Source organism: Emys orbicularis, chromosome 3 (assembly GCF_028017835.1).
Source record: "Emys orbicularis isolate rEmyOrb1 chromosome 3, rEmyOrb1.hap1, whole genome shotgun sequence".
In the NCBI taxonomy this organism is placed as follows: Eukaryota; Metazoa; Chordata; order Testudines; family Emydidae; genus Emys; species Emys orbicularis.
Window position 1 is genome coordinate 153,850,125 of NC_088685.1, and position 12,367 is coordinate 153,862,491.

The window sequence follows — 12,367 nt, forward strand, 5'->3', positions numbered from 1 at the left end:
TTTTAGGTTTTACTGAAGTCCTTGATTGTTGCCGGAAAAACAAGAGCCCTCAAAGCAGGTGTTAGTGGATGTAAAGCTTTTAGTTGAAATTAATGTACAACTAACTGAAGTTTTAAAACACTAAGTAGCATTCATCTTTAATATGAGGTTTTTTTCTACTGTTTTGTTAATTTTATTGAGGATATCAAGATAATAAAAAAGAATAGGATGCAGATATAGGGTAAAAACTATGCATGATGTTATAAGAATTAGAAAAAAATTGCTTAGATTTTATCTACATGTTAATGTGTTGGATGAAATCAGATATGTTATCACACATACTATATTAAGCATTGTTTTAAAACTGTTACTCTTGTTAGGTTGGTGAGAAGTTCCGTGCACGTTCTTTGAAATTTCCTGGTCTGATATCAGGCTGCACTATGGACTGGTTCAATCGATGGCCTAAAGAAGCCCTTGTTGCTGTAGCCAGTTACTTCCTTTCAGAATTTAATATTGTTTGTTCTTCTGAAGTTAAAGCACAAGTAGTAGAAACTATGGGCCTCTTTCATGATATGGTTTCTGAGAGCTGTGAGAATTATTTCCAAAGGTAACATTTTGTACAAATTTAAAAATTGAGCAACCACAAAAAATATTACTACTATGTATGGAATAATGTTTATGGCACTATAATATATGAAACAATAATTGTCTTTTCCAGTTTATTAATACAGAAATGAAGTTTGTATTTGATAAATTCAAAAGTCATCCATAATAATCACAAGTATGTGGCAACTTCATTAACCTTATTCCCATTGTAGGATAAGAATAAAAAATGGTACAACAAACTTTAATATAGCTTGTGTGGATAAGGACAGATGTAATTGCACATAAAAGGTGACATTAAGTATTATCATTGTGAAGGGATGCTGCATTTTGACTGCATGAAATGCTTCTCTTTCCATATAATATTTGCTGTCTGTGTTTTAAAAAATAATTCAGTTAAAACTGAAGACCTGGACAGTAGTGTGGCTATTTAGATCTCCAATGAATACTATATGAAAGTTATATATTAAATTATAATTCTGTTAAATTTCTGCCTTTCAGATATCGACGAAGAGCTCATGTTACACCCAAATCTTATCTCTCTTTCATAAATGGTTACAAAGATGTTTATTCTGAAAAGCTAGGAAACATTAATGAACAAGCTGAACGCATGCAAATAGGTAAGATGAATAGGGAATAAAGATAAATCTTAGATATGGTCCCAGATGACCTCTGTTTTATTGTTGGGCTTCTCATTCACAGATCATTTAGGATCATTCACCTTTTGTATCACAGTCAAATAGCCCAAACCTGAAATGTGTATGTTAAACTTTGTAACTCAAATTATGGTTACTTCAGAGTACTATATGTGGTAGTGTAGCAGGGCAGTCACCCCGCTCCGGCTCCGAAAAGGTTAAAAACCAGCCCTTGGAGAGGGCTGGGGCTGAGAGCCAATCAGGAAGAGGCAGGAGGCCTCCAATCAGAGCTGGTCAAGCCGGTATAAAAGAGGGCAGACCAGAAGGGGTAGTGAGTCTCTCTCCAGCCTTGGAGAGAGATGGACCTGGCTGCCTGAAAGAGCAAAGAATACCTTAGACAGCGCAGTGCTGGGGAAGGGCAGGAGGAGCGGGGGGGAGCTCCAGCCTGGCAAACCCCCAGGCAGAGGCCTTGCTGTCAGGGCCGGAGGAAGTACTAGGGCTGTGGGGAAGCAGCCAGGGAAGGAAGAGCAGCCGGTCCAATCCCCTTGCCAATGATGAGTGGCCATTTCAGACTGCAGTTTGCCCCTGAGGGAAGGGGTTAGATGAAGACTGGCTGTGGGTCACTGAGGCGAAGTGGGCCTAGGGGATTGGTGTTCCCTGGGGAGAGGAGGACCCCAAGTGTGTGGGCACTGCTGCGGGGCAGTACCCAGGAGAAAGGGCACCGCGGGCCGGGAGGGACGTGGGGCCTGAATTACGGTGGTGGAGATTGATAATGAAAAGACAAGCACTGGCCAGCAGGAGGTGCTCTGAGGCTGGGATGAACTAATTCCCGAGGTAACCAGCAGGAAGCGCCGCGTCGGTGAGTGCATGCTGTGTTACAGGTAGTAACATCAATTGGCCAAGTCCCTTGGTATGATAAGAGTGATACAAATACAGCATTAAAACTAGTTTAATCATCTATCTGAGCATTCCCTCTGTTAAACATAAATACTTAATATTCCCAAATTAGCTTTTGTAACAGAAAGGGGAAGTTAAAAATGGCTAGAAAGAACACCTGATTGATTGGCTTGGGGGTGGAAGAGGCAGCTTAAAACCACTCCAATCCTTTCTCTGAAGTTTTTGCATTAGCAGTGAGAATTCAGCACAAACTGTCACTTTGCTTCCTACCCTAGCTACAGTGTTGAACGTGGCTGGAGAAGTGGCTGAGACAGGCAGAAGTGTGAGGGAGGTTACATGCTTTTTCTGTCTGAAGCTAGTGCTTGTAGTATTTTTTTTAAAGCCCTAAGTTCATTCAATTGGAGGTTAGACTAGATGACCCATGAGGTCCCTTCGACCATATGATTCTACGATTACTATAGGCAGAATTGGCAGTGCTGCCTATTATTAAGGTTGCCAGATATTTGCCATTATAAGACTGTGTTTTTAGTTTCTTATAACTTTGCCATACTTTAACTGTTTGGGTGGAAATTTTCCATGCTGGGTGTCTGCATCAGTGTGATAGGGTGCACGTATGCTGCACTGGACAAGAGAGGTTAACCCTGTACTCTGGGCAGAGAAAGCCATGCCCCCTTGCTCCAGCTGGATATGCTCCAAATGGAGAGCTAGTATACAAGGGAGTAACCCAGCTCAGTCAGGAGGGACTGCCGAGGAGAGAGGACACACAATGCAGGCTCCCACCAAGGAGCTGCCGGAGCCCCAGATCAGGGGACCCAAGCCTGCTGAGACCTGGGTAGATACTCAGCTACCCACAGACACCCAGGAGGTGTTGGAACGGTCGGAAGCACCAGAGGCTGGAGACACGTGGACCATGCCACTGGAAGACAGGGTAGGAAGTAGCCCAGGGGGACGAGTCATTGATCCAGTTGTAGGATCAGGAACTAAGTCAGCGTGTTTCGGTTGGATCCCTGCTGACCCAGTTTTGAGTACACTCACCTCTGACAGGGTCCTAGGCTGGGAACCTACCCCAGCCATCACCACGCCCCGACCATTAGGCCACCCAGCCCGGTGAGAGAGTGCAGCCATACTGACTGTGGCCATTTGGCCATCCAGCCCTGCAGGAGAGGGCAGCCATATTGATTCTGGTCATTAGGCCATCCAGCCCTGCAAGGAACGGCAGCTGAAAGGACTCTGGCCATTAGGCCATGCAGCACTTCGAAGAAGGGCAGCCGTAATGACTCTGGCCATTAGAACATCCAGCCCTGCAAGGAACGGCAGCCATATTGACTCTAGCCACTAGGCCATACTGCCCTGAGGCAAAGGATGGTCTGTTAGACTCATCTGCAGGGCTATAATTCCCCTTCCTCCACCCCAAAGGAGGGACAGAGTGCACTTGCCCCGTGACACTCAGATCGAACTTTTTGAAAAGTTATAGTCAAAATGGGTCCACTGTTTGCAAGAATGAGATTAGAAAAAATAAATTATTTTGCCATATTAAAAAAATTCTTACAGCTATTTAATTGAGAAGATCTAGTCCCCCGTGCTTTGGAGTAGGGATTTGAAATTCAACATGTGGAGTTACATTTGTATCAGGGATGTGCCCTTTGCTGTTCCCATGAAAAGTTGCCCAAATTCAGTCAAGTTATAACACTTTGAAAAAACATAGTTTGCATATGCTTAATAGGAATTTATTAGAGCTTTGCTGCTAAAATCTCTGAAGATTCCAGTTGCACTAACCTGCTCCAGTCTATCTCAGCTCCTGCATGTAACTGAAGTGTGCATTTGCCATCCCTGGGCTACTGGGGGTCAGCATGACTTTCCCTGCAATTGCAGCTCATGGCTGCTGAGGCTGGGCATTGGAACTGACAGCAGGGAGAGTGTCTCTTCTGTTCTCTCAATGTCACCCCATTGGCATCTATACAACATGGAGGAGAAAGGTGCCTGACTTGAATGCAGAGGGGACAAGAGCCAGACTGGGGAAAGGTGGGAGGAGCAGATTGAGAAAAGGGCCCTAGTGGGGAGAAGAGACTGGAAGTGGAATCTGGCAGGGGGCAAAAAAATGGGGCCAGGGGTTGAAAGAGGCTGAGATTGGCTGGGCAAGAAGACATGGACTAGGAGACAGGGAAGGGGGCACTAGGACAAAGGCCCTGAGAAGAGTGAAGGGGAAGGAGACTAAGATTGGATGAGAAGCCCAGGGTAGGAGACTGTGAGCTAGTGGGCAGGTGAATGAGAGAGGGGCCATGATTATCTTATATTTGATAGGTCTCTCTAAGCTGATGGAAGCCAGTGAATCTGTTGCCAAACTCTCTCTGGAATTGGCAGTGAAAGAAAAGGAACTGGCTTTGGCTTCTGTAAAGGCAGATAAAGTAAGTACTTAATTGCTAAATATATTTGTGATCTAGATTCACTTTAATGTCCTCTGGTGGCAAAAAAATAAATAAAAAAAATAGCATGGGGGAACTGTAGTAGTGTAAAAGGTCCACAACATCCTCTTTATCAAGGAACTTGCAGGAAATGGGTGTAACCCCAAAACAGCCTGCCCCTGTCCAAGGAGGGGATGTGCCAAGGGCAACTGTGTATGCTACTTCAGCACAGGCTCCACAGTAGCCCTGCCAGTGAGGCGCCTGAGGAGTCCCAACAGAAACTAAAGCTGCCATGGTGGAACCCACTGGGGAGGGAGATGGTGGGAAAACTATATAAAGAATTGCGGGGCCCGGCATTTCCTAGTTTCTTTCCTCTATAAGCAGCAGGTCTCATTGCTTGTTTCAGTGCTCTTTTTTGTAATACAGCTTGGTTTGAGGGTTATTAATAGTTAATTTTGGTTAAGTTATATGTATTAAATTAAGACAATTTGTTAATATTCAATAGCTGGACCTTTTTAGTGTTAGTCAATTCTGTGTCATTGTGTGATTCTTCTCAGCTTTAATGTGGTAGGTCCAGAAAGAAAAATCAAGTTTGAGTGGTTCTTGTTTTGCAACAACAAAGTAAAGTGTCCCTGTGATCTTGCACAGTGCTGGTCCAGTGGGTTGTGCATGTAAGCATAATTTTAAAAATGATGCTCAGCAAAGAGACCACAGAGGAGCCTGATCTGTCATTAATGAAAGTGTTTCTGTGGGGAATCAAATTATTCTGGCATAATAGCAGATGTAGCATCTTCTCTTCTCAAGGACACTCCACACTACTCATCAGCCTTGGTGATGGTCTCTTGGAAACTGACCTTAAAGAGAAAGGAGAAGAGGAATATATTGATGATTCTAAGGCTGTTTCCACAGCCTAGGCCCTCTTCCTCCACCTCACAAGACAATAGTATGCTTCTATTGCTTCCATTTAACAACCAGATAATTATAAGATTTGTGGTGTTGGCAGTTCAGGAAAAAAAATGCACAGACTGTTTGACATTTTGGAATTCAAATATAATGGCAAAATATTTCTCCCGCAAACCAAGGGATACTTAAGCCAGCAAAGACCTCTGGTTCTGTCTGGCTTTGATCCCTGCTATGGCAAAGAGATTGACTTTATTAAGTGACAGAGCAGGGATTCCAGTGCTTTTCTTATCACCCTGCTCTCTGGTCCTTGGTGGAATTGGCAGTCATAGATAAGTCAGAAGAAGGAAATATTTCTGATCAGCATTTGGAGACAGAGAATCCAAAAGATTTGACTATCTAAGATACAAGAACTACTCTTCTGCAGTATGGTCTTCTGTTTATCAAATTAGCCCCATTTTTACCTCTCTGCAGTCATCTTTCTTTACTCCTTGCCTTATTTTCTTCACTGTCTCCTAGCCACACAACTAACCATGCACGTGTCTGGGGGTTGGGGATGGGGCATATGTGTGTATAAGTAAAAAAACACTAAACAGAAAACAAAACAAAGCTCTTTGAGCCCAAGACTTCATTTTTTATTTGTCTATAAAGTGATTTGTGCATATAAATATTATAGAAGTAATTAAGATAATAGCACACAATAATAACAGAGGGTCCTGTGGCACCTTTAAGACTAACAGAAGTATTGGGAGCATAAGCTTTCGTGGGTAAGAACCTCACTTCTTCAGATGCAAGAAGAAGTGCATCTGAAGAAGTGAGGTTCTTACCCACGAAAGCTTATGCTCCCAATACTTCTGTTAGTCTTAAAGGTGCCACAGGACCCTCTGTTGCTTTTTACAGATTCAGACTAACACGGCTACCCCTCTGATACAGCACACAATAATGTCCAAGTACAATTTCTACACTTGGGTTTAGATCCCTGGAACAGCTGCCTGAAGAAAAACACAAGTTCAGTATACCTTTCATTTCCTTAGAGAGACACAGTGGGTGAGGTAAAATCTTTTATTGAACCAATAAAAGATATTACCTTACACACCTTGGCTCTCTAATATCCTGGGACCAACACAACTACAACACATGGTATTTCATTGTGTAGTGTGATTCTGTTCCTGGTTTGAGCTTTGGCCAGCTAAACCCAGAGTTGTGAGTTCAATCCCTGAGAGGGCCACTTACTGATCTGGGGCAAAATAAGTACTTGGTCCTGCCTAGTGCAGGCAGGGAGGTGGACTCAATGAGGGGAAGGGATAGCTCAGTGGTTTGAGCATTGGCCTGCTAAACCCAGGGTTGTGAGCTCAATCCTTGAGGGGGCCGCTTAGGGAACTGGGGTAAAAAGCTGTATGGGGATTGGTCTTGCTTTGAGCAGGGGGTTGGACTAGATGACCTCCTGAGGTCCCTTCCAACCCTGATATTCTATGATTCAGGATCCCTTCCAGTTCTATGAGATAGGTATATCTTATTATAAATCGATTTTATACAATCGATTGCGTATGTCAACACTAAGCGCATTAAGTCGGCAGAGTGCATCCTCACTACCATGGCTAACATCGACTTACGGAGCAGTGCACTGTGGGTAGCTATCCCACAGTTCCTGCAGTGTCCGCCGCCAATTGGAATTCTGGGTTAAGCTCCCAGTGCCTGATGGGGCAAAAACATTGTCGCGGGTGGTTTTGGGTACATGTCGTCAGTCGCCCCTCCCTCTGTGAAAGCAATGGCAGACAATTGTTTTGCGCCTTTTTTCCGCGCAGACACCATACCACGGCAAGCATGCAGCCCGCTCAGCTCAGCTCAATGACACCGCCGCTGTTGTGTCCCGGGTGCTGCTGGCAGCAGACAGTGCAGTAGGACTGCAAACCATCATCATCGTCATACGATGCTTCTGCTGCAACTCTGCTCTGCTGATATTGCCTCAACAGCGAATTTCTCCATGTTGTCTGTCATGGGCTCCCGGGTACTCGGGAAATGTGCGCGGTGCTAACCGTCGTCCTCCACCGCTTCCGCTGCAACTCTGCTCTCCTGGTGCCATGAATCCACCTTGCAGGTCCTCTCGTCGTTCAGTATAAATATCTATTCTTGTGGCATCCATTGTCATCCACCGATTCCGCTGCAACTCTGCTTTCCTGCTCTCCTTCAGACGCCGTACCACGGCAAACATGCTCAGCTCACTGCTGCTGTTGTGAGCATTGTAAACACCTCGCGCATTATCCTGCAGTATTTGCAGAACCAGAACCTGCAAAAGCAGGCAAGGAGGCGATGACAGCGGGTTCACGATAGCGATGAGGACATGGACCCAGACTTCTCTCAAAGCACGGGGCCTGGCAATTTGGACATCATGGTGGTAATGGGGCAGGTTCATGCCATGGAATGCTGATTCTGGGCCCAGGAAACAAGCACAGACTGGTGGGACTGCATAGTGTTGCAGGTCTGGGATGATTCCCAGTGGCTGCGAAACTTTTGCATGCGTAAGGGCACTTTCATGGAACTTTGTGACTTGCTTTCCCCTGCCCTGAAGCGTGAGAATACTAAGATGAGAGCAGTCCTCACAGTTGAGAAGTGAGTGGCAATAGCCCTGTGGAAGCTTGCAACGCCAGACAGCTACTGGTCAGTCGGTAATCAATTTGGACTGGGTAAATCTACTGGGGGGGCTGCTGTGATCCAAGTAGCCAATGCAATCACTGAGCTGCTGCTATCAAGGGTAGTGACTCTGGGAAATGTGCAGGTCATAGTGGATGGCCTTGCTGCAATGGGATTCCCTAACTGTGGTGGGGCAATAGACGGAACGCATATCCCTATCTTGGTGCTCCACAATATCTGTGAGAGTAAGGGGGAGACATTTATGGTGGGGTGGGAGGTTGAGGCAAATCAGCTGGCCGCTGATTACACGCAGCCAGACACCAGGGCGATTAGAAGAGCGCAGCAGGGTGCGTGGCGCATCAGAGAAGCTTTGAAAACCAATTTCATGACTGGCCAGGCTACGGTGTAAAAGTTCTGTTTGTTTCTCCTTGATGAAAACCCACCCCCTTGGTTCACTCTACTTCCCTGTAAGCCAGCCGCCCTCCCCGCTCGATCACCTCTTGCAGAGGCAATAAAGTCATTATTGTTTCAAAGTCATGCATTCTTTATTAATTCATCACACAAATAGGGGGATAACTGCCAAGGTAGCCCGGGATGGGTGGGTGAGGAGGGAAGCACCGGGTGGGGTGGTGGATGAGGGTAGGAGGGAAGGACAAGGCCACACTGCACTTCAAAACTTATTGAATGCCAGCCTTCTGTTGCTTGGGCAGTCCTCTGGGGTGGAGTGGTTGGGTGCCCGTAGCGTTCTTGGGCATCTGGGTGAGGAGGCTATGGAACTTGGGGAGGAGGGCGGGCAGTTACACAGGGGCTGCAGCGGCAGTCTGTGCTCCTGCTGCATTTCCTGCAGCTCCACCAGACGCCAGAGCATATCGGTTTGATCCCCCAGTAGCCTCAGCATTGCATCCTGTCTCCTCTCATCGCGCTCCCGCCACCTCTCCTCTTGCTCCCACCACCTCTCATCTCACTTGTCCCTCCTGTCCTTGCGTTCATTTTCTGCTTTCCTGGACTCTGACACTGTTTGCCTCCACACATTCTGCTCAGCTCTTTCAGTGTGGGAGGACTGCATGAGCTCAGAGAATATTTCATCGCAAATGCGTTTTTTTCGCCTTCTTATCTGCTCTAGCCTCTGGGACGGAGATGATAGGGGGAACGTTGAAACATTTGCAGCTGCAGGAGGGAAAAAAGGGAGAGCAGTCATAATGGAGCACTCTGGGATAGCTCCCGCAGGCCAATACCATCGAATTGTGTCCACACTACCCCAAATTCGACTCGGCGATGTCGATTTCAGCGCTAATCTCCTCGTCGGGGAGGAGTACAGAAATCAATTTTAAGAACCTTTTAAGTTGACAAAAATGGCTTCGTCGTGTGGACGGGTCCAGGGTTAACTCAATCTAATGCTGCTAAATTCGACCTAAACTTGTAGTGTAGACCAGGGCTAAGACAAGGAATACAAGTTTATCCTTACCTTGATGATTGGCTCATTTGAGGGAGTTCACTTCAGGAGATGAAAGATTCATTTAATCAGATCTGTCAGCTTTTCACCACCATCAACAACAAAAATCATCATTAGTGCCAACCCAGAGGATAGAATTCATACAGGCAGTTCTAGACTCTACAACATTACTACAGCAAGAACATGCCTACCTCAAGATAGTTTCAAAGTTGTTTAAGATCTTGTTATGAATTATAAAACTGTTCTCAAACCCTGGTAAGAATGTGTCTAAAACAGGGGTGGCCAATCTGAGCCTGATAAGGAGCCAGAATTTACCACTGTACATTGCCAAAGAGCCACAGTAATAAGTCAGCAGCCTCCCATCAGCTCCCCCCACCCCCCGCTCCCAGCGCATCCCACCCACTGGCAGCCCCACCAATCAGCGCCTCCCCCTCTCTCCCCGCACCTCCCGATCAGCTGTTTCTTGGGGTGCAGGAGGCTCTGGGGAGGAGGGGGGAGGAGCAAGGGCATGGCAGTCTCAGGGGAGGGGGCAGGAAGGGGTGGAGTGGGGGCAGGGCCAGTGGCAGAGTCAGGGGTTGAGCAGTGAGCACCCCACGGCACATTGGAAAGTTGGTGCCTGTAGCTCCAGCCCCAGAGTCGGTGCCTATACAAAGAGCCGCATATTAACTTCTGAAGAGCTGCATGTGACTCCGGAGCCACAGGTTGGCCACCTCTGGTCTAAAACATTACATGGTCTCTTGCACATATGTAACACAGCATGCTAGACATCAACTTCACTGCATGCAATGGTGGTTGAAATCCATTTACCTTCCAAACGAACAGCACATTGACATGAGAGGGCAGGTCCCTTGAGAAGTCCTCTTATCATTAAATTGGTGGAAGGATCCCAGTCAGGTATTACAGGGGAATACCATTTTCGCCACCTCTAGCCATGAAATTTTGCTACTTTACATTCCATAGTAAAATTATATATGTACCATGTGTAGCTAACATTAACCAAGAAACAACCCTTTTGTATTCTGATTTCATTATATTTGCAAATGTATTCATTTGTTTTCATATTTCCATATTTTTACGTTATTTGTTTATTTATTGTTAATGCTAGGTGCTGGCAGAAGTTACAGTAAGTGCTGAGGCATCAGCTAAAGTAAAAAATGAAGTCCAAGGTGTGAAGGACAAAGCACAAAAGATTGTAGATGAAATTGATTCAGAAAAAGTGGTAGCAGAGACCAAACTGGAGGCAGCTAGACCAGCATTAGAAGAAGCAGAAGCTGCACTGAATGTGAGTAAAGTTTGTAGGTTTTCATCAGTCTTCCAGGTGTTGTCTCCTATGATGAAAGAATGGCTAATATCAGCCAGACAAGGGTTCACCTCATGTTCATAGCCATCATTTGAGCTTGTCAGTTTTAGTACGCAAGCCTTTTGTTAATAGTTGTGGAGTCCATATTTTACTTCCAAGTGCATCCATATCTCTGCTTTAAGAGAGAGGAATGAATATCCCTCCAGGTCCTGCTTCCATCTAGCCACTTAACAATTACAAAGGCTTAGATGTAAATCTACCCAAAAGTTCTTTGAGTGATTGCACATGTGCATTGCACATTTGATGTGCGCATGCCCCATGCACAGTCAGAATTTTTTCCCTCAGTGGTATCCATTGGGACAGTTCACCCTTTGAGCCTCTATCAACATGATCCTTACTGCACCTAACTCTGAAGGTGGCTTTCCTAGTAGCTATCACTTCAGCCAGAAAGATAGCCGAGCTGTGTGTTCTGACATCCAAACCATCTTATACAATCTTCTTTAAGAATAAAATATACTTTCCCCGTCATCCAAGATTCTTCTCTAACATTGTATCAAATTTTCATATTAACTAGTTAAATTACTTACCTACTTTTTACCCAAAACCACACACCAATAGGAAGGAACAATGCCTGCATACCAAAGATATTAGGAGACCTTTGGTGTTCTACATAGACAGGACTAACCAGTTCTATTTGTCAACCAAATTATTCATGGCCACTGTGGACAGGCTGAAGGGTCACCTGGTCTCGACACAAAGAATTTAGTCTTGGATGACTTTCTGCATTCGTGTATGTTATGATCTGGCAGCAAAGTGACAGCACATTCCACAAGATAGCAAGCAGCCTCCGTGGTTTTCCTTGCTCATGTCCCTATCCAGGAAATTTGTAGAGCAGCAACCTGGTCTTCCATTCACACCTTTTCATCACATTATGCCATCACTCATTACTCTAGAGACAATGCTAAATTTGGAAGAGTTGTACTCCAGTCTGTGTATACATGTTCTCTGATCTTTCCTCCTACTTTATGACTTGTGAGTCACTGAGAGTGGAATGCACATGTGCAATCACTCGAAGAAGAAAAACTGTTAGTAACCTTCCATAATTGTTGTTCTTTGAGATGTGTTGCACATGTCTATTCCATGACCTGCCCTTCTCTGCATCAAAGTTGTCCAGCAAGAGGGAACTGAGGGAACTCGTGAGTGGCTGGGCCTTTTATACTGTCATGCTGTAATGCACGGCAACAGAGGGCACTCAAGCTGCTCCGATGGCTACTGTTGATGGAAAAATTTCCCACAATTCTGCATGGGGCACACACACACCAAGAATGCAATGGACATGTGCAACACATTTCAAAGAACAGCAGTTATGGAAGATTAGTAACCATTTTTAAAGGTGTCAATAGAATCTAGAATGCCTTCCAGTCTGACTTGGAAAGTATTCTCTTAGTGCGAGAATAATGGCTTTTCATTATCTTGTTAGATCACTCACATCTTTCCATAGTTCCTTAGCAAGAGTGGAGTCTGAAGGATGGATGCTCCCTCTCCCATTAATGGATTTTGTGTATAT

General features: G+C 45.3%; 1 protein-coding gene across 1 annotated transcript in view; it reads left to right on the forward strand.

Annotated features, from left to right (window-relative positions):
* The window catches only part of DNAH8 (dynein axonemal heavy chain 8), a 536,895-nt gene that overhangs the window by 428,519 nt on the left and 96,009 nt on the right, over positions 1 to 12,367 (forward strand). Inside the window, exons 65-68 of the mRNA XM_065401473.1 lie at positions 360 to 586; positions 1,084 to 1,202; positions 4,416 to 4,519; positions 10,606 to 10,782. Of these exons, the coding sequence (XP_065257545.1) occupies positions 360 to 586; positions 1,084 to 1,202; positions 4,416 to 4,519; positions 10,606 to 10,782 (627 nt within the window). The remainder of the gene's footprint in view (positions 1 to 359; positions 587 to 1,083; positions 1,203 to 4,415; positions 4,520 to 10,605; positions 10,783 to 12,367) is intronic.